At 33.1% G+C, this 23,339-nt stretch overlaps 1 protein-coding gene across 1 annotated transcript in view; it reads left to right on the top strand.

Moving 5' to 3' along the window:
* The window catches only part of PIGK (phosphatidylinositol glycan anchor biosynthesis class K), a 111,709-nt gene that overhangs the window by 61,667 nt on the left and 26,703 nt on the right, over positions 1-23,339 (top strand). Inside the window, exon 10 of the mRNA XM_033115575.1 lies at positions 12,413-12,497. Within this exon, the coding sequence (XP_032971466.1) occupies positions 12,413-12,497 (85 nt within the window). The remainder of the gene's footprint in view (positions 1-12,412; positions 12,498-23,339) is intronic.

Genomic DNA, 23,339 nt, shown 5'->3' with positions numbered 1-23,339 from the left:
ACTGTACCTAGAACTGCAAGTAAAGTCATTTATGTGACTTTTTATTAAATTGATATAGTAAATATTATTTACACTGCATTTTTCTGATTGTAATAGACAAATTCCTGCAAGATGGCAGGTAATTAAAAATCCTTATTTCAAAATTAATTTTGTCTTAAAAATTAAGGTAAGTCAGGAGGCTGAAATAAATCATGTTTGATTTTGGGCATGTCTTAGTAATATAAATAGTAATTAAATATTTATGTGAGAAAGGGAACATATTATGTTTCTTCATGAAACATTTATTGAATAATTCTATTATTCTCCATCTTTCTCTGTTTGTAATTGATGTATATAAATTCTTGTCATACTCAGTGATATTCTAGACTCCGTACTTTGTTTAATTTGATGAAATTGGCCATATATTAATCTGATAGTACTTTTACTAAGGGAAGCATGCAGATAATATTGTTATGGAATGTCTTTTTTCAGTGAGATTGATCATCCTCATTTTAACTACAATATTAAGAGTCTTTGTTTGTTCTTCTGATAGGATTAGTTTCTAATGTTAATTAATATTTTCTAGTATGATTTCTCAAAAGTGAGTACAAACTAAAATTAATGAAATGCAAAAATTCAAAGGATATGATCTCAGAATACCTGAATTTGTCACATGATAACTAAGTGTGGATTCTGGTTGAGAATTACTTTGTACCACACTGTGAGTAGTGGTGGATCTAGTTTAATTGCTCTGAATGACATTGCCACTCAGAGATTCAAATACTTGGTGAGAAATTTAAACTGGGTTGTATTAAAATTAGTATACCTAATTTTTAAAATGTTTATTTCTTTATACCATATATATATATATATATATATATATATAATATATATATATGTAGTATATATGTTGAGAGATGGAGTAGGAACATAGTATTTTAGGTTTCTATTAGCTGATTTAAAGATTGCATGCTTTTGGACAGTCCTTTGCATTTTTGCTTTAAGCTACCGAGACAGGTAGTAATGAGCTATATGATGAGACATAAATTATGAGTACAGGCAATCTCTGGCTTAGACATACTACCGTCAATTTCTGCTTCTTACAATAGAAGAAGATGTAATTGCTTTAACTGTTTTGTATAAACATGATGTATATATTTAAAATCTTTTATCTAATGGTAGGGAAAACTCTAACAGCCTTTAAAAATAACTGATGCTCATAATGATTTCTCTTTAGTATGCTAAAACACTGTAATATATATCTTCTAAATCATAGAAAATGATTCAACTATATCTTGTATAACTTTAGTGTTCAGGATAGTTTCTTTTTTTCTTTCTAATTCTTTGAAAATTAGGCACAGTAAAACTTTGAGTATCCAGAAATTAGGTAGCTTCTAGTAATAAAGAAGGCATGAAAGTTGCCAATGAGTTGACTCTGAATATGAGAAATCCCATTTTTACTTTAGACGTAAAAACACAACTTGACTTTAATGGCCTTTGGCATTCATAGTTTAAAATTTCATTAGAAGGAAACACTTCTCAATAAAAGACTACCCTATAATATTCAGAATTAGGTGTAACATTTTACTTTTTCCAGAACAAGAAATTTAAATGAGTTAGAGAGGTGGTTTGAAGTTAATAATAAAGAACAGTCAACTGACTTCACTTTTGTAATTGTTGCTGACTGAATTTTTCTGAAAATCTCTTCTATGATAAAATAACTTCGTGCTCTATAAATTATTTAAAAGGTATTTTTAAATACAAAGCTGAGCTACCAAGAAAGTAGTTGTGTGGAGACAAACAATATTGTTTGATAAATGGTATTTCTGGCTGTCTCCAGATTGAAATAGAAGTGGTGACACGCCATTATTCAATAGAAGGGGCTGCACAAGTTCAACTTCCCACAGTTTCTAGATAGTTGCAGCTGGAGTTCCAAACATGCAGCTTCCCTAAGCAGCTGGCAGTAAACTCAGATTCTTTATCTCTCTTTTAAAGGATTATCTGTGGGTGGGATCCCTCTCCTAGAGCCAACCCATGTGGTGTCAGGAGCACCTTAATTCAAGCATGTCTTTACCGGACCCATGTACTTTATCCGCTGCAGGCCCTTTTATCTGTGAGGCAAGAAGGATTTGTAAGAGCCCATGATTAGGAAGCTGCACTTTCCTTAATAATAGGGAAATCTCTTTGAGAAAGACATATAAGGGACTAAAACCCTAGTGGTGAGTAAACATGGAAAGCAAGGCTCTATAAATGATAATTACTAATTTAGAAATCTAGAGTTTTGAAATAGAATGGTTTTGTGTGAGGGTGAGGACAAATGGCTTTAGGTCCATTTGTGGGTAGTTAGGCTTAAGACAATTAGTGTCAGCTTAAAATTGGTTACCCAGATAAATTACCAATAAAGAATAAGTAAAAAATTAGGACATTTTCAAACATACCAAAGCTGAGAGTATTTTGAATCAGTACACTCTTAACTAAACAACATCTAAAGGGATACACTTCCTAAAGAAGGCCGTGGTAGAGAGGTCTGAGTGCAAGGAAGAATGCTGTGCTCATGAATTAGTAAAAATGTGAGTAAGTTTAAGCAAAAACCGGATCTGTTTTATAATTTTGATGATAATAGTGGTGATGAAGATAATTATTTGGGGAAGTAAGATAAAGTACTACTGTATTTAATGACAGTATTATATAAGGAGAGCACATGTTGGTTTTAAAGTATTTTGAGAGTGTTATTTGTTGTGGGGGAGAGTAGTACGTTTTAATAGCTTTAGGCAGTCTGGAAAGTATGCATTTTATATTTTGAGAATGACCATTAAATGAACAGAAGTAGAGGAAATAAGACGAGAAGCAGTACAGGAGAAAAAGTGGAATTAAAAAAAAAATCAATGAGGCAGAAAAGGAGTGAAGGTGAAAAATAGAAGGAAAACAAACCAGGAGAAATAGAAATTACAAAGTAAGGGGAAAGAAATAATTAAATTATGTTGCTTATAACAATGAATTTAAATAAATTAATCTTAGTTTAAAAGAGATCATCATATTAGGATAAACAGAAATCTAACTACAGATAGGAAACATAATGGCATTAAATAGCTAAAAATAAAAGGGTTACCAGGCAACTGCTAACCAAAAGAAAGCTTATGTAGTTACATTAATATTAGAAAAATAGACTTTAGGAAACGGTGTTAGCAAGCATAAATAGGGCAACTAATGGTAAAAGGTTTTACTCACCAGGAAGATAAAGCATGTTGAACTTTCAATTACCTAATAACATAGCGACAATATATTTTTTAAAATTTACGTACTTAAAAAAAGGTAGACAAATTTACCATTTAGGAGATTTCAATATCCCATTATCAGAAATGGGTTGAAAAAAAAAATTCCCCCAAGTGTTTTTAAATTGAAGATATGAACAACATGATTAACAAGCTTGATCTCATATATTCAACAATTAGAGAATAAACATTCTTTTCAAGCCCAAATGTAATACTTTTAAGAATTGATCCCATAGTGGGTCCCGAAAAAGCTGTAAAGTGTTGGAATCTTATGGAACATTTTTTTTCATGATCACAATATAATTGTTACAATCAGTAGCAAAAAAGAATTGTTTAAAATCTATATGTGTGGATATTTTAAATATATTTTGAGTAATTCTTGGAATAAATAAAAGTATTAATGGGAAATTTAAAAATATTTAGAACTGAGTGAGAATGAAAATATTAAACATCAAAATTAGTAGGATACAGTTTCTGATCCTGGGTTGGATGAAATAATTTGCAACAGACTTATGATCCTACAAAGAACAACTAGAAAAACCAGACAAAAATTACATATTTTTAAAGACATGAGAGAAGTACAGAAGCAATAAGGACTGAGAAGCTAAAAATCCAGATTTGGGAAAACTTCAAAGAGATGAGCTCAAAATCTACAGCCACTTTTCCCTGGGTTGTACTGATTTGGGGACTAAGCCAAAGGTGAGAATCTGGGCAGTGGGTCATTTCTTGTTGGTAGAGAAACTGGGACAATATTTGGTGATGTGTGAGGCTAGTGACACAGTTGTCAATCAATCATAAAACCAGTTTCCCTTTCAAGATGTTTCTCAATCACATGACCAGTTTCCCTTTCGAAATATTTGCCAAATTCTGAAGCTGAAGAAAAGCTAACTACTAAAGCAGAAAACTTCTAAAAACCAGAGCTGAATTTACTAGTCTTACAATTCTGAGGAGACAAAGGTCTTCAGGGTGAAGAACGTAGCAGGTGAGAGTTGACAGTCCTGGAGATGGTGGTGAACTGACACTGACAATTTCCAGCTGCTCTTCCCCTTGGGTGTACTTACTGATTCTGGGTGCAGCAAGAGCAGAGATCAGCGAAACAGGCTCCACGGGCCAAATCTGGCCTGCTGCCTGTTTTTGTACATAAAGTTTTATTGGAAAACAGCCATGTTCATTCCTTCATTTATTTACTTAATGTCTATGGCTGCTTTCATGCTGCAATGACAGAGTTGGGTAGTTCTGACAGAGAATGTATGGCAGAAAGTCTGAAAGAGTTACTGTCTGGTTTTTTACAGAAGAAAGTTGTTCACTTCTATGTTAGAGCAATCTGGCCAGAACTTCCGATACAGGGTCGTTAAGGGGGACAGAGCAACCTTTTAATAGTGTTTTTTCTTTTAACTTTTTATTTATTTTAAGTGTGTTTTTCCATCAGCTCCAAGACAAGTAGTTGTTTCAATTTAGTCGTGGAGGGCGCAGCTCACGGTGGCCCATGTGGGGGTCGAATCGGCAACCTTGCTGTTAAGAACACCATACTCTAACCAACTCAGCAACCTTTTAAAGTACAGTTTTAGGTACTTTAGTACCTAAATTGGGGCTTGAATGCCCAATTCTGAAGCTGCACAGAACAATAGGACAAAAATCTAAGCCAGAAAACCATAGTGAAAGTTACTGTGTTGAGGGAACAAAGACCTGCCAGACTTCAATTTAAAACCTTGAAGAGCCTCACCATGAGAATAGGGGCAAATTACAGGTTGAATGAGTCTTACTAAAATTATTAGGCAGTCTTAATTCAACTCAGTCCCTGATTGACTAGAAGTGGTCAGACTACCACTCTCTAAACTACCCAGCAGAGGAAAAGTGTGGATCTTCTTAGATGGAAAATGGTATTCTTAGTAGTTATTTTTTAAATAATAAATATGCAGTGTTCTATACACACAATCAATTAAAAATTACTAGGTACATAAGGGCACTGTGACCATATACAAAGAGAAAAACAGAAGCAGACCTGGAAGTGATCCAGAACTTGGAGTTAGTAGACAAGAACCTTAAAATAAGTATATTTAATATGTTCAAGAAAATAGGAAAAAAATTCTTGAAAGCAGATGAAAAGATAGGGATTTCACAGAGAATATGAATATATATGAAGCAATGAAATGAACATTCTGGAATTGAAAAATATATCTGACATGAAAAACTCAGTGAAATTGGATCACATTGGATAGCATCAAATTGGATACCTCAGAAAACAGGATATTAGATTCAGTAAAATGGTGTGTTTAATAATGTCTTAAACTAGAGGGCAGATTGAAAATAGAGAAGTAATACTTAATGAGATAATGAGAAAAACTAATGAAGTACCAAACCACAGATTCAGCTAAACTATGCTAACCCCAAGCAGGATGAATACAAAGGAAACTACAACTTGGCATGTCTTAGTCAAAATACTGAAAAATCATAGACAAAGGAGAAAAATTTAAATGCCCAGGAGAGAAGAAAAAGCACATTACCTTTAATACTGACATAAATAATGGAAGTCATAAAACAGTAGAATGACATGTTTAAAGTGTTGAAAGAAAACTTCTAACCTATAATTCTATACATAGCAAAAATATCTTTCAAAAATGATGAAACAAAGATGTTTTCAGACAGACAGAGCAGAGAATTTGTTGCCAGTACACTTGAACTAAAGTAAAAATTAAATGATTCTAAAGAGAAACACAAAAATCAGTAAGAAATGAATGGAACCAGAACAGGTAAATATGTCATTTAAGATAATTGAATATTGATTGGACAAAAAATAAAAATAAGAACAATTTCTTGTTGAGTTAAAAAATATTTGTAGAATTAAAGTATATGACAAAAATAGTACAAAAGGCAGAGGGATAAATGGAATTAAAGTGTTATAAAATACTATTCTTATTGGAGAAATGGTAAATTTGATCAGTTTGATTAGATTAACAAGTCAAAATTGGGTGTTCTAATGTCCAAGATAACCACTATAATAATGGTTAATATATGTATAACTATCATGTTAATAGAGAAAAAAGAATTAATAAAATATTTGGTTACTTCAAAAGAAGAAAGGAAAGAAAAAGGGACAGCAAATAGATGGGAAATACAAAATAGATGGTAGTTATAAATCCAGCTATATCAGTTATTAAAGTAAACATAATTGGACCAAATACCTTTTGAAAGTCTCAGGTGGTCATACCAAATTAAAACAAAACCCCAAATTTTGCTGTTTACATGAGAAACCAATAGAAAGGAGTTGACTAAAGTAATGCTTAGAGGAAATTTAGGAGAAAAGTAATTAAAAGAAATAGTAAGCTGTCAAGTAAAAAAAATACTTGCTATTTTTTTCAGTTAAAAAAAAATATGTATGCTCTCCCAACAAAGAGTGGCTTAGATGCTTTCTACCTGTGATGTTTACTGAATTCATGTGGGGTTGACATAGATGAACAGAATTAAAAAAGAAAGCATGCTACGTAACTCATTTGATGTAGACCTAGTTAATTCTGAAACCAAAACTACACAAAGAGAGTATGAAAAAACTACAGAGCCAACCTCACTTATACTCAGAGATGTACAAATCTTAAAATAAAATTCAAATCCAGTAACGTATAAATAAAAATACTTCAAGACCAAAGAGCAGTTTTCTTAAAATTTCAGGAATCATTTAGTATTAGAAAATATATTAATGTATTTTATCATATCGTTACATTAAATAAGAAATATTTTGTGATTGTTTCAGTAAAGCAGAGACGGCATTTAATAATTAAAATTCATCGATCATTAATGATGAAAAAAAGCAACAGGGCTTAGCCAACTAGAAATAAAAGGGAATTGCCTTGACTTAATCCAGGCCATGTATCTAAAGCCAGTAGCAAACATTATGCTTTCAGGTGAATCTTTAGAAGCACCTCAATGAAAGTCAGAAAAGATAACGATGCTTGCTCTAATTCCATCTATTCATCGAAGTCCCAACTAATGCAAGAAGACAAGGGAAGGAATAGGAGGTATGAGAATCAGAAAGAGGCAAACTTTCCCTGTTTTTTTTTTTAACAGACCATGTAACAGAAAAATCTAAGAGAATCTACCATTTAATGATTATTAAACTTAATAAGAATAGAGGAATAGGAGTAGGAAAAGACGTCAGGCTACCCAAAACATAGCAAATGAAAGATTGAAAAAGTTTACTGAAACTATATTAAAATATCATACATAGCAGAAAAAAAAACACAAACAAAGTTAAGAGAAAGTCTGGGTGAAATTATATGCGACATGTATGTCAAAGAATTTCTGTCGAGATTATATAAGTAACTGCACATTGGTTAAAAAAAAGACAATGCAATAGAAAAGTGATCAAAGGAAATATAGTTTGGAAAAAAGGCAACACTCATGTCCAGTGACCATATAAATATGTTTTTAAAGGGAAATGGAAATTAAAACAGTAAGATTCTGTTTCTTGTAGAAAGTTAAGTGGTGATGATGGACAGAAATGGGAACATATTGTTGGTGGCAGTGTAAATTGATACAGCCCCTTTGGATAGCAATTTGCTAGTTTCTAGCAATAGTTAATATGTGCATAAGTTATGATTCAGCAAGTTCACATCTAAATAATTACTCTAGCTCAGGGGTTGACAAGCTTTTTCTGTAAAAGACCATATAGTAAGTATTTTAGCTTTTGTAGGTAACGGTCTTGGTTGCAAATACTTAGTGCAAAAGCAGTCATAGACAATACATTAACAAATGAATTGCTGCGTTAAATACAAGTTTATTTACAGACACTAAAATTGGATTTTATATAACTTTCATTGATCATGCAATATTATTCCCCTTTTGACTAATTTTTTCAGCCATTAGAAAAAAATATGAAAACCAGTCATAGCTCATACGACCTACAGAAACAGATGACAGGCCAGATTTGGCCTATGGGCTTGAGTTTGCCGCTATTGTGTACATGTAGATGAAGCAGACTGGAAAGATATATAATGCAACATTATTTCTAATAATAAATAATTGGAAGCAGATGTCCATCAATATTGGAAGGTCTAAATAAAATGGAACATTTTCGTATTATATACATATAGCTATTAAGATATTGAACTAGAATTGATAATCATATTGACATGCCTGGATCTCAAAAGCATAATATTAAATGAGAAAAGTTAGTGGCTAAATTATGCATAGAATACAATTTATTTGTGACACAGTTTATGGGCATTCAACCTATTTTTCAGGTAGCTACTATGTATGTGAAAGCAAAATAAAATGACTGGAACAATACACATATAACTCTAGTTATGTGTACCTAGGAGAATGTCTCGGACAGGATAAGTGCTCGATAATTTCGACAGGTTTTTCTCTGACCACCTCCCACCACTGTTATTTTAGAATTGCCTTTGACTCTACAAAGATAATTCCTTATGTGTACAAGTTAGCTGGTACTGTGAACTTCTGGAAAGCCTGCCTACAATTTCTACCAGATAAGAGGTTACTTCTAAAGTCCCTCATTGAGAACGAGAGTTTGGTTTTCTGGGATTTTGTTAAAACTGCTTTACTGAGTTGCTTGGGAGGTATTCTTTTTAAACTAGTATGTGCTTTTTTTATACTACACTAAAATCTGAAAGTATAAATACGATGCATTTCAACAGCTGGGCCATAAATTAATGTAACCTTCGTTCTCTGGGGAGTTAACTTTCTGTTCTCTACCTCGAATTATGTCTCTTTGTCCTGGCTTATCATCTTCCTTGTGCTTCTTCAAAGTAGGTAATAGCCAAGGTTATGTCTTAATGTCTTGTCTCACAAGGTTTTAGTTTCATAATTAGAAGAATGGTGATGCTGTGAGTTTAGGAGGGGGGTCTCCTCTCAAGGAAGATGCTGCGTTAGATTGTCGTCTCATTGCTGTAACTAGCTGCACAAAAATAATCTTCAGTGCCTCTTGAAGTTGTAATAGAATTTTGTGTTTGCCTCTGTTGACCAAGAAAATTGAATTATTTTATCCCTTAGAGTGTCTTTAAACTTTCAGGAATGTCACAGGTCTCCAGGTTTGTCAAGGATAGCTTGCACAACAATATGTGTTGTCACTTATATGAATGCTTACGCATTTTTTAAATGGAGTTTAGGAGTGGAAAGTTTTCCATCCTTTTTTTTTTTTTCCCAACAAGATTGAATTAAATTAACTTCATTTTTCTATGTACTTTTAGTTTCAAGTAATTCTTTTGAGCTATCATGTTTTAGAGGTTGCACTAAACTGACTTACTGTTTTTATTTTTGGTATGTTTAGAGAATTTTTTCTTAGTGGTTTTGGATTACCCTACATGATGTGTCTTGAATTATTTAATGATCTTCTTAATTTTTAGTTTGTATTTGGAATAGCACACTGTCACTCGTTTCCTGTTCTTTTTGTTGGGTATATTTTTAATGTTTGAAAAGATGCTTTGGCCTTCTGTACACAGTAAGCTACGTCATTTTATACATGAATAATCTAATCTCAGTAGAATAAAAGTTCACCTGCTTCTGAGTCAGAGATAGCTTATATATGGGTACAATAAGTAATTTTACAGTGTTATTTCAGGAGTGCTGAGATAGCACAGACAAAAAGATTTTTGAGGACACTGGGCATCTATGAAAGTAAAAGAAAACAAGAGATGAGGATTTATCAAGACTAACTTCATAGGATTCAGAATCTTGATAGCAGTATTCTATTTATTTATGCAGAGGATTTGGACAATATTTCAATTGCATTTTGATTTGAGATGGTAGCATCACTTCATTAGATCCAAAATCCTTTCATAGTATAAACAAATTTCATTTATTATTGTTTTCTTCAAAAATACAGTTTTAAAAAAGAGTAAAGTAAAAAAAAGGAATACATATCTTTTCTCATGCAGAAATTACTTCCTTATTAAATAATTTAAGTAGATCTTTTTAGTGAAGGATCTTGAAAAGAGGTAATAAATACACAAAGTCTTTTCTTTTAGGGACTCAAAATGTGAAAGAAATAATAATGAATGGCTTTAAGAAAGAGAACTTTACCATTTTACTACAGAATATTCCAGGTTCCCTTAGGATGACAGCCATATATAAATTGAAATTAGTTTTTGTAGTTTTCTCAGTTTCTGAATTATACTATAAGCATGGACTACTTGATCCGAGCCACGTGAGAATCTGAGAGATTGGGCTTAGAAACTGTAGGTGACCTTAGGTGACAATCTTGGGAAAGTGCTAATTTTGAGAGCATGAAAGGTACCTTGCAAGGCGGGGAGGGGGTTGTTCCTTGGAGGATTGGTAGTGAAGGGAAAGAAAGAAGGAGCTGAAGATAAGAGTCCAAAGGAAATAAGATAAATGGGGGGAAAAAAGTCAAATTTTGCTACCACAAAAAGTACCATTTATTAAAGAAACTACACTCCAGTGTGGCCACAGAGGAGGGTGCTCTTGAACTGAGAAACCTAATAAGCCAACTTTTTCCCCTTCTTCCCCATTACAAGATAATTTGCTGTTGCTGATCCTGGAAAAAAAAAATCTGTAACAGAAAAAGAAGGAAGCATCCACACAAAGTTATGAGGGAGAGAGACTAAAAGGAAAAATAAAAAGAAAGAAGAAAAACCACAAAACAGGAAAACTGAAATATAACACTAATATGAATAACTGTATTAAACAAGCAATTACGTTATGAAACAACACCATAGATCAGACACTCTAAACAATTAAAATGAACAAACAAACAGGAAGATGTATGAAACAGGAGCTGACTGAACTCTAGAAAGAAATTGATGGAAAAAGACAAAAATCATTCAGAAATGAGAAGTTACAAGATACCCAAAGGAAGATATATATTACGAAAAGTTCAGTAAAAGAGAAGGACGAGAAATGAAAAAGTCAAGAAAATGAAACTGAAATTAAGATTAAAGGATCAGAGAAAACATGATAGAGACGATCCAAAACTTGAACTAGAAAAACAAATGGAATATGAACAGAAATAATATTTCAAATTGTAATAAGAAAACTTTTCAGAAATAAAAGGAGGCCTGAATTTCCATAATTTCTTGATAGTGTCCTTTGAAGCACAAAGCCTTTAAATTTTGATGATATTCAGTATATCTGTTTTCCTTCAGCCCTACAGACTTAGACTAGTGTTGTTTACTTATTTGTCAAGATAATTTAAGGTTTTGATTTTTAAAATTTAATCTTTAAATTGATAAATTGATGTGTAATTTACAGAAAAAAAAGATAAAGAAGTTTCAATATATTTGGATCTTATTTTTTTGAGATATAATGTTTATTTGGTATTTTGAAAAAGGATCAATAATTTTTTAAAAACCTTTTTTGTAGTTCTTGTCATTTGGGGAGATTTTATTTTGATTCCTGTTCTGCACTTTACTGTTTTATACTGTAATAAGAATGTATTATGTCAACTCTGCATCTCATTGTAAATGTAGATATTAAAGAAAGTATGTTCCACATAAAATAACCTCTGAGAAAATGATTGCTGTGTTCATTTTATTCATATATTCATTCAGCAAATGTTTATTGAGTCATTATTATATGGTAAACATTGGATATACAGAGAAGACATAGTTTTTGTCTTCCTGGAGGTAAAAAAATGTTCCTAGATGGGTCTAAATAAATTGTTATATTTGAAAGAAGAGTAAACAGGGAATTGGTGGTTGGTCCAAACAGAAAACAGAATGGAGCAAATCATAGTTACAGAGTTGCAGGGCCCATTGGCGCAAGACCGGTAGTAGTTAGAGATGGCTGGACAACAGACTGGTGCATAGAGAAGGAATTGCTAGGGACGAATCTTGAATGTGTTTGGAGCACAGGCTTTGAAGACCTTTAAATACTATGATAAATAGCGCACCCTATGAACAGGATATTCTTAAACATTTTTAAGCCTTAGAGTGAAAGACATAACCTGCGAATACTAAGTGATGTTAGCTAATTTTATACATAGTAATTAAATGCAATCTGAATGCATTTATAGTTATGTCATTGAAAAATTATTATTAGGTGTTTTTTCATAGATTATTGATAAATACTGATTATTTTAAGAACATTAAATACATACTTTCATATATTTTATATTTGGCATATTTAAATATTTGCCATGCTTAAAAATAGTATTTACCTTAGCTTTGTATTTTTTAATTCCTTTTTTTCAGCTATAAGGAAGACCGGATGGATGAGGATCTAATAGAACCCCTGAAATATGCCGAACAACTTCCTGTAGCTCAGATAATACACCAGGTTTGCTGTCTATTTTATTCTTTTGAAAGAAACAAGATTTTTAATCTCTGTAAACTAATTGCTTTTGTTAGAATTTTCAGAATCAATGTGCTGTAGCTGAAAGGCATTCCAGGTCGTTTATCCCCGTTTGGACTCCACCTATTACAGTTGGAAGTCTCATTCAAATCACAATATTATAAGGCTACTTGCTGTGTAGTAGTCGAATTCTGACTTACTCATATATTAAATCCAGGGTAAAATCAGAATTATCTTCTGTGTGTTACTTAACAAGAAGACTTAATTTCAGAAAACTTTCATTTGAACCATTGTACATAGTACTTGTTAGTGACAAGGAAAAAGCTGATAAAATATCATTTGGTGTAATTTTTTGAGTAGCTAAAATGAGAAAACAGCCTTTCCCTACTTCTTCCACCCCACCCCATTATTAACTCTTGTAAAGTGTAATTCTAAATGTCATGTAGGCAGTTTTTTCATTTCCAATTATAATGACTCTTATCATTCATTGTACATAACTATAATCTTAGAGAAGGCAGTGTGGTAAGTATTTAAACTTCGATTTTATACTGTGATTTTGACAGCGTATAAAGTCTGCCCTGCTAGGCCAAAATGAAAGAATTTTAAATAATCTGTTGACAAGAATTATGGCCTTTAGACCTACCAGATTTTTCAGAATCTGTAGATTATGGGAAATATTAAAATTCTTAGAGGTCAGAATTTCTCAGAATTTTAATGAATTATAGTTATTGTTATGAATCTTTCTATATGTCTTTGTCAATCAAAATAATTTTTTTTTTAAAGATTTTGTTGGGGAAGGGGAACAGGACTTTATTGGGGAACAGTGTGTACTTCCAGGCCTTTTTTCCAAGTCAAGTTGTTGTCCTTTCAATCTTAGTTGTGGAGGGTGCCGTTCAGCTTCAAGGTGTTGTCCTTTCAGTCTTAATTGTGGAGGGTGCAGCTCAGCTCCAGGTCCAGTTGCCGTTGCTAGTTACTGGGGGCGCAGCCCACCATCCCTTGCGGGAGTCAAGGAATCGAACTGGCAACTTTGTGGTTGAGAGGATGCACTCCAACTAACAACTGAGCCATCCGGGAGGCAGCTCAGCTCAAGGTTCTGTGTTCAATCTTAGTTGCAGGGGGTGGAGCCCACCATCCCTTGCGGGACTCGAGAAATTGAACTGGCAACCTTGTGGTTGAGAGGACGCGCTCCAACCAACTGAGCCCTGTGGGAGCTCAGCGGCAGCTCAGCTCAAGGTGCCGTGTTCAATCTTAGTTGCAGGGGGCGGAGCCCACCATCCCTTGCGGGACTCAAGGAATTGAACTGGCAACCTTGTGGTTAAGAGCCCACTGACCCATGTGGGAATCAAACCAGCAGCCTTCGGAGTTAGGAGCATGGAACTCTAACCGCCTGAGCCACCGGGCCGGCCCCTCAAAAGAATTTTATTTAGCCGATACAGGTTGATTAGAATAAGTGCCAGTTTACGCTTATTAAAAGAAACAGGCTATTACTTTAAAATGTTGGCTACATAGATCTTTTCATTGACATTAAAATTTAATACTAAAATTCTATGAGAAATTACAAAAAAAAAAATGGTCAGAAATTTGCCCCTTTTGGAAGCTTATCTGTGCTTGGTAATCAGGTCTAGTTTATATGTCAGGAATTCCCTTGTGTTGTCAGAGCCTAAATGACCTAATAGCCTGCAAATGTCACATTTAAAATTCTGTCTTCATGCCTGACTCTCAGCATAAATGAATTAAACAGCAGAGCAGGCAGCAAGTCAATATGTTCTTAACAGTAAGAGTGAGCAATGAAACAGTTTGTGGTTTGTTCAGCATAGGTAAAGAGAATCTGCCCAGAACAGTTCACCTAGAATAAAATCTGAAACAGGAAACCAGAATTAACCTTTAAGATGGTTGACCAGATGAAATGTCAGTCATATTTTTATAGCAGGAACGATCCAATAAACTCCGGTTTATGTAACAGCTGCATTTTGCTATTATACACTATATGAATTCAAAGATGAATATTTTTAACCTTGGTGAAAATTTTTATTATGATATTTTTGGCAGAATAAAAATCGGTATTAATTTAAACACTGAATTATGACCATTATAATTAACATTCTGTAGTACCTGAATTTATAAAATTTTAAGAAATTTGCGGGATAGGCATTTTTTAATTTTTTATTGAATAATATTAATTCTGTTCTCAAGGGGTGATCAGGAAGGTCATTGTTAAACCAGACTCTTATCTGTACCTCTTGTTACTTCCCTTTACTGACAGTGCCATAACTTTGGGACTGTACCGTTGTCTGTCCACAGTGGTCGTTAAGAAACATGAATTATGCTGCTAGAAGTTAGCTAATAAGTGGATTATTTGAATGCAATTTTTTTCCTTAAAAGAATAATAATACATGTGATAAATAGGTTCAGACAATCCCACAAAAGCCTTTTAGTCTGTAATATATCTGAATTACAATATCATTGTAGTACATATTTAACCTCCACTTATAACTATTTTTATACTATGAGTAACTATTTTTCCTCTAACCTTGAATCATGTTTTATCTGTGACTGTTTTGGAGCATGTACCATTTCTATTCGAAATAATGTTATTTATTCACATCTTATATTTCCTATTTGATTGTGTACCTGGATATTCTTGATTTCTTGATACTCCTTTCAGCATCTTGTCTTATGCCATCTATGCATATATCTGAGTGGCTGGATGTGTATCTTTAATGGTATAGAGAGCCAGGAGTACCTCTATTCCTACTACCCAGATGTCAGAAGCCAGTGCCTCTTACTGGTAGCAAAGTTTAGAAGCTGCAGGAGAGGAGGAGCAGGGACAGGGGCTACTTGAGAAATAGAAGCGAGAAGCAGTCATTTGAGTGATTAATTTCTTATGTGTGTTATGCTGCCTTTTATAATCAGAAGCTAGGCAAGATTCTCAGTATTGCCATTTTATATTGCCAAATTATTTACTATTTTTTAGGGGTCCTAGCAAATATGATGGTACATCTAGGAAACCCAAGAGACTCAAGTTACAAATAATAGAATTAATAAATTATATTATTTATTAATAATAATAGAATAATTCTAGAATTATCTCTGGTGAGATAGCCAGATATAAGATAAGTAAAACTGGTAGCTTCTTTGTATTTGCAGTAAGCATACAGAATGGAAATGGGAAAACTTTTCTTTCAAACAGTGAAAAGAACTAAACAATACTTAGGAATAAATTTAACAGATAGCCCATAGGACCTATATAATAAGAATCATGGGAACATACCATGTTTCATAAACAGAAAGACATACCAGATATTCAATGCATAGGGAACTTAATATCATGAAAATATACATTTTCCTAAATTAGCAATTCTAATTAGAATGGAAGCAGGGTTTTTTTGTTGTTGTTGTTTTTTAATAATAGGGGAAAATGACCACATATCCAAATATCCAATAATAGCCAAAGAAAGTATGTAAAAGAGAGATTCCCTTGCCTGACCAGATATCAGAACACAGCTGTAATAATTAGTAAATATGGTATTTAGTAAATATGGGCAAAGGAATAGACCAGTGGATTAATGGATCACAATGGAAGAGTGGATTTCAAATTTTACTTACTATAATTCACAATGAGAAGTACATTTTACATACGTAATGATGCATGATGTATGTGTTGAAAACAGAAATAAAAGTTTCATGATATATTTATCCTCATTGCATATACACACTGATATATTTTTTCTACTTTATATTTTTTAAAATCCTACTAAATTGATTTCAAAAGCAACATAGTCCTGACCTGTGGCTTACAATACATTAGAATAGAGAATCCAGAAAAAAAAATACTGTATTTGGTCAAATATGATCAATTGTTATATTTGATCATATGTGATCAAATTTGATTAAAATCTGATTTAGAAGATATTTCAGTAGGAAAAGGGTTAAACTCCCATTTCATACTATATATGAAGTAAATTTTTTATAGATTAAAGACTTAAAGTAAAATAAGTAAATAAAAATTTTAGAAGAAAACTTTGGCAACTGCATTTATAATTTGGAAGTAGGGAAGAACTTAATGAACACAAAAACCAATAAGATATGGTTAGCTCCATAAAAATGGAATATTTTATATGACACAAGATACAATAATAAAAGACTAATGTTAGAATAAAGATAAAATATTTACAAAGAAAATGACAATAAATTGGTTAATATCTAAAATACACAGAGAACTCTTGGAAGTTTATAAAAGGCAAACAAAACAACTAAGTGGAAAAAAAGACAAAAGAAATGAAAAGCAGTTTAGTGAAAAAACAAATGTAAATAGTCAATAAATGAAAGAAAAGAGCCTTAAACTCAGTAAGGAAGTGCATGTTACAAATTCAGTGAGATTATTTTATACCCATCAAACTGGCAAAAGTAAGAACTACACTTTGGAAAACAGTTTGGCAGTTCCTCAAAAGGTGAAACATATAGATTTCATCTAGGTATATAAACACATGCATTACACTAAAACCTGTACATGAATGATAATATCAGCATTCATAATAGCCAATAATTGGAAACAACCCAAGTGTGCATCAACTCAGGAACGGATAAATAATATATAGTATATCCATCCGGTGGAATATTATTTGGTGATAAAAGGGAATGAAGCACTGATACATGCTACAACATGGATGACCTTGAAAACAGTATGTTAAATAAAAGAAGTCAGTCAAGAAAGACCACATTCATATGAAATGTCCAACACAGACAAAACTATAGAGATAGAAAGTAGATTAGTGGTTGCCTACGACTGAGATGAATGGGGCAATGGGACTGACTTCTAAAGGGCACAGTGTTTCTTTTTTTGGAGTAATAAAAATGTTCTCAACTTAGATAGTGGTGATCATTGCATAGCTCTGTGAATATACTGAAATCATTGAATTGTACACTTTAAAGGGTGAATTTTATGGTATAGGAATTATATCTCAATAAAGATATTTTAAAAATTAAAATGATCTATTTCTGGTAGAGGTGTTAATAAGTTACTTGTATACCTGGTTGGTAGATATCTGAATTATTTTTACCTTTTTAGAATGCCATCTTGCAACATCTCTTCAATATTTAATTTATGTATCTATAGACACACACACACATACATACATACATACATATTATACATACATACATTCACATACACACATTTCAACCCAGTGATTCTACTCATGGGCCTCTAGCATGTACAACTAATATATAAATAGAAGTACTTATATATAAGAATCTGAATACAAGGATATTTCCGTGTATATTAGCCTTATTTGTGACTACAACTAGTTGGAAACAATGTGAATGGCCCTCAGCATAGTTGATATGGTGTGTATGATTTTTTAGAAACCACAATTCAGTAGAGCAAATATGTGTTTTTCAATATTTCATACAATTGGATTTGTTTTCTTGCCAACTAACTTTTTTCCTCTCCTGTTTCTGCCAAATGGTAGAAAATTTAATCAAGTAACTCACACCCAGGATTTTCTCTCTCTCCCACTCCTTCCTAGGATGGTGGAGTCATAGCTTAGGTAATAAGGGATAGTTGAGGTGGCTTCGTAGCACTCAGAGATTCAAGAGTTTCCCTACTGAAATACATTGTTATATTGTATGGTTTTGGATAGGCATCTGCCTCTTCTGGTAATTACTGAACTAGCTGGTGTACAGAGCACACCTGTTAATACTTAACATATCATCTCTCCACATGATTGCACAGCTTGAGCAACATTAGAGGAAGAGAACAGAGTGGGTAATGGGAAAGACTGGCTCCTCATTTTGTTGTCATTCCGTCTCTATTTTCTCCCTCTTCTGTCTGCTGATTTTCTCACTTTTCTTTCTTGCCCCATTCCCCCCATTGCCTTCTGTTTCATTCCTGTAAGCTAAAGTTATGTGAATTCTTCCCAAATGTTGGTGAATTTGTTAGTGTTTTCATTGGAAAGTGAATTAAGTTCAGTGTGTGATACATTGTGGATAAGTATAGGCATCATTGATTATTGAAGGTAGAGGTCTTTGACAAACTGACTAAGAAGGGAAGAGAGTTAAGAGATCTCCAAAGTTCACAAAGAGCTTGTTGACAAACCTATTTATGATACTCAGCTTCCTTCATAGCCAACAATGATAGTGTTGATTAAACATTTCTGATTAGGTATGTAAATTAGAGGATTCATTATATTGACATTTTAGGCAATCTAGTGGTTCTGCAACAAATAGAGTACAAATCATGGGAAAGTATAAAATGCAATTACTAATGTGAGGGGCATTGTTAAATATGAAGTACAACTAATTCTTTTAAGGGTTTGGGGAGTTTGTTAGGATTTAGAATGTAATGAAGAAATAGAAAAATATATACAAAGAAAGTAGTTTGGTTAACCTAGCGTGCTTATGTTGGTAATTTCTCTTTAAAGGTGATTATTTTTTCTTTTCATCTGCTTATTAGGAAGGCAGGTACAGTTACAGGTACAGGCAGGTATTTTACTGAGACACCAGTATCGAGAGAAGTGGATAAGTTTTCCTTATAAGTAATTTTACATTTACTTCGTGTTAATTTTAAAATTAAACCACTTTTTAAAAATAGCTTAAGTTTAGGATTAAGATTTGACATATGTAACTAAACTATAGTACTTTTATGGAAACTTGTTTTTTTTCTTCTTTGTGTAAAGAATTGCATACAGGTGGGTCAGATAACTTTTTTTAAGACAGTAGGTTCATTTCAATGTAATTTGTAAACTTAAAAGGTTGATGAGCACCATGTAGAGTTTATTAAATTATAATATAATGATAACTAGGGATTTAAAAAATAATTAGACACAAAAGTCTTCTAAAAAGAGAAGTTTGTGTGTAGATTGGAATATATATTAAGAATTGTATCAAATAGAGATGTTACCTTCTTTTGAAGTTAAATATTTTAGAAATGTACTGAAGAATGAACAGGTCAGTAATGAATGAATATGTATAATTTAGCTGTTATTAACATAACACTTTTTCTTTGGTCTCATCTAGCTGGGCATGTGTGTTTTTTTTTAAATTTTATGTCAAGCTCTGACAGGTATTAAAATATTTCAACCTGTACTGTTTAGGTATACCAAGTGGCACTGATACAAAAATGTAGGTCTTATGTGCAGAATAGATGTGAGCAGATTAGATAGATTACTTAGCTAGCCTAGAAACCCCAGTATGTATATGGATTATATAAATGATAAAGGTCACCTCACAGATCAGTAGGAAATTAAAGGATTATTCACCAAATGATGCTAGGACAATTGATTAAGTACTTGGGGGCAAAGAATAGATTCTTGCTTTATAATATATAGAAAAAGTAAATTCTAATTGGATTATAGATCAGTGTAAAACATGGAAAATATCAAAACAATTAGAAAAGTATATTGGTAAATATTTGTGTGTAAGGACTTTCTAAGCATGAAAATAGTGGCAGAAACTGCAAAAGAAAACTGATACATTTGAGTTTGTAAAAAATGCAAAACTTATGTACATCAAAATAAAAAGGCAATATCAAAGCGGAATAATATTTTCCTTCCAGAATTAACATCTTTATGTAAAAAGAGCTTTCACAAAATGATAAGGAAAAAAACCCTAACACTCCAATGGAAAGAAGCAAAGAACTTATACAGAGATGCCTTAAAAGTTAAAATAAAAATAAACTTATGAAAACTGATGATAATAAACTGATGCAAACATGTTAATATTCATTAACAATCTAAGAGTAGTTCATTTCAACCACAGAGTATCAATTAAAAACATCTCTTAGATTAGCAAAGATATAAAAACTAGTAATACTCAGTAATGACAAAGCACCCAGACTATTAGAGAGGAATGTAAATTGTACAAATTGAGGACAATACAGTAATTTGTACCAAAATTTGTAAATAAGTTTATGAGCTATTTAAACATGGATGATTGAATGCACATATTCTCTTTCCTGAAAAACCCCACTAAAAGGACAATAAAGACATAACAACATACAAACCCCAAAAGTCAAAGAAAATGGAAGAAGAGAGGATAGCAAATGAGAGGCAACAAAAATTGGAAGAGGAAAAGTAGTTGAACAATGGTAACCAACTTAGAGTGGAAAGGCTGAACCCTGACTTCCATCATGGGGGAGTCCTGTAAGAATGAGCCAGTTTTTACTGAGGAACCCTGGGAAAGCAGGCACCAGGCACCAGGCATTTCAAAGGTTATATGCAAAGAGGGACTCCCAGTGCCTCCTCCTGTTTAATTCTCAGACCACTGTCATTCAGGCTTATACTACCAGGCAGATGATTGGAGAATTCCTCCCTGAAGATATTAGCCTAATAGACAAAATAATGCACATTTTGAAATTTGCAGGATCCCAGGTTAATAGCCAAGTCTCAGTCTGTTCACTCCACTGGGAAGTCCACTGATTGTTAAGTGCTACTAGTACATAAAGATCTTATGATCGGTGCTTTATTTCCTCAATGTTAACTGTGGAGACACAACCAAGGATAATCAGACTTGTAGAGATTGTCTTCATTATGAAAGACAAAGATCAAAATAAGCCAATGGAAAAAGGGAACTTAGCAAATACAGGTAATGCCAGGAACAGAAGAAAACATCATCATCACCACCACCACTACCACCACCACCACCACCACCACCACCAACAACAACCGTCACCACCTCAGAAAGAAATGAGAAAATACCTTTTTTATGAAACAGGATGCTATACAAAAAAAGGAATGTTTAGAAAACAAGAGCTCTTGGGAATTAAAATTAAGAAAATAGAAACAAAAATTTCAGTAGAAAGTTTTGAAAACCAAGTTGAGGAAATTTCTCAAAAGGTGGGACAAAAAAGATAAAGAAAAGGAATATTGGAGAAATGACTTTGTGGAACATTCTAGAGTCTCTCATAATTCTAAAATTGCATCTTATGAGCAGGGGCACTGACAGGCTTTTGTTCTGGATTATTTTGTCAAAGATGTTTGTATAGTGAACAGCCTTGGAAGATAGAGGTAGTGACTCCCTCAGGAACAAAGGGCAGGTTTGCTTGTTGTCCAGTGTAATAAAGATAATGTCTTCTTTTTTCAAGGCAAAGATTGGACAGATTTGTTGCAGCCTCTTATAAAAGATTTGGGATTTCCTAATCTGAGGATTCCCGTCTGGTACATAAACCTAGTCTGTGCATACATCTACCTAGGTCTGCCACTGTATTGTCCTCGTGGTACTTGGGGGGCAAGGAGAACTGGCATAGACATGAAGCTCATGCTGCCATGAGTAATAAAGTTCTTTGTCTCTGACCCAGGAGTCTCCTGTCTTCTGCCAGTATCTATGACACTGTTCCAGGTCAACTTGTTACCTGTGTAAATTTTCAGATCCTTCACAGTTTTAGGCAATAACTGATGAGGTCCAACATTTGACTAATAAAAGTACTAGACTAATAAAAGTACTAGAAAAAGAGGACAGAAAAAAAAGAAGGGGAGGATTTATTAAATAATACCAGAGAAAGTTTCCAGAGCTCAGTGGTTTACTAAATTCTCAATATTTAATTGAGATATTTAATATTTAATATAAATTCTTGTTTCAATATTATGAAACAAATAGATCCCTTACCAAGAAACGTCATTTTGAAATTTTAGAACAGTAAAAAATAAAAAAGAAGACCCCAAAAAATTCCAGAATGAAAAAAAAAAGCCACCATGAAAAGAACAAGAATCAGAATGTCAACACACTTCTCAATAGCAGTACTTAAGCACAGAAGTGATGTGTTTAAAATTGTGTGAGAAAATAATTTCCAGTTTAAGATTCTATTCATTGCTAAATTATCCTTCAAATATTGTGATACAGGAAAGATACACAAAGCCTCAATAAATATTTTTTCCCACTCATTCTTTCTCAAGAAGTTTCTAGAGTTACGATTTATTGAATGAAAGAATAAACCAAGAAACCTGAAAGCGTATTTTCCAGGCACAAGAGATTGATTCATCAAGGTGAGATGCTAGTGAAATTCCCAGATTGATGGTGGAGGGCAGTCTTGGAGGGACAGCTACGTAGAAGCTTAAAGAGGAAAGACTGTTCAGTAATATCTCAATAAAACCAGGGTAAGAAAGTACAAACTCGTGTTTACTTTAAAAATCTTCAACTTACTCAAGTGTTGTATATCAGGCACTACTTTGCCGTGATAGAAATATATTGTCCACTTTTTTTTTCATTGTGTTCTTATCCATGTTCCAGCCTTTCTCTGGATCCCCTATTTCAATTATAAGGTTTCTCGTGAATCCTTTTGTATTTTTATAAGATTAGTAGATTGCAATATGTCTTTTTCTGAATGCATCCCTGCACAGTATACATGATGATGGTACAGTGTAACCTTACTGTTCTCTTTCATTCAGACAAGCTGCTGACAAGATTACTTTAGAGCTATGTATCCATTCAAGATTTAATTTACTGGAGAAAAGTACTAGAGGATGTCCCATCAGGCACTGGTTTAAAACATAGAAGATTATCTTGCAAAATGTAGTTTCATCTATGCTTTTTTTTTTTTTAATCCAAGAGATAATTGTTTTCCAGTATAACCAGTCCATATAGTTTTCTTTGGGGGCACTCTTCGCATTTGAGTGGGACCGTTCTTTCATTGTGCAAGACCGGTCTGTGCATCACAGGATGTTGGGCATCACTGGTGTTACCAAATGATGCCCTCACCTTTTCTGGACTCCTCCCTTCCCCTGGAGGGCCTCCTGTTGAGGACCACTGCAGGTAATTGCTTATAGTGTGTGCCCACAGACCCTTTATGTGTATAGTCCAGTCTCTTAATGTTATAATTGTGACATTTGAAAC

The sequence above is a fragment of the Rhinolophus ferrumequinum genome, chromosome 9, assembly GCF_004115265.2.
Source record: "Rhinolophus ferrumequinum isolate MPI-CBG mRhiFer1 chromosome 9, mRhiFer1_v1.p, whole genome shotgun sequence".
NCBI classification, from domain to species: Eukaryota; Metazoa; Chordata; class Mammalia; order Chiroptera; family Rhinolophidae; genus Rhinolophus; species Rhinolophus ferrumequinum.
Note: the sequence above shows the minus strand (reverse complement) of the source record. Positions and strands in the feature narration are given on the sequence as shown.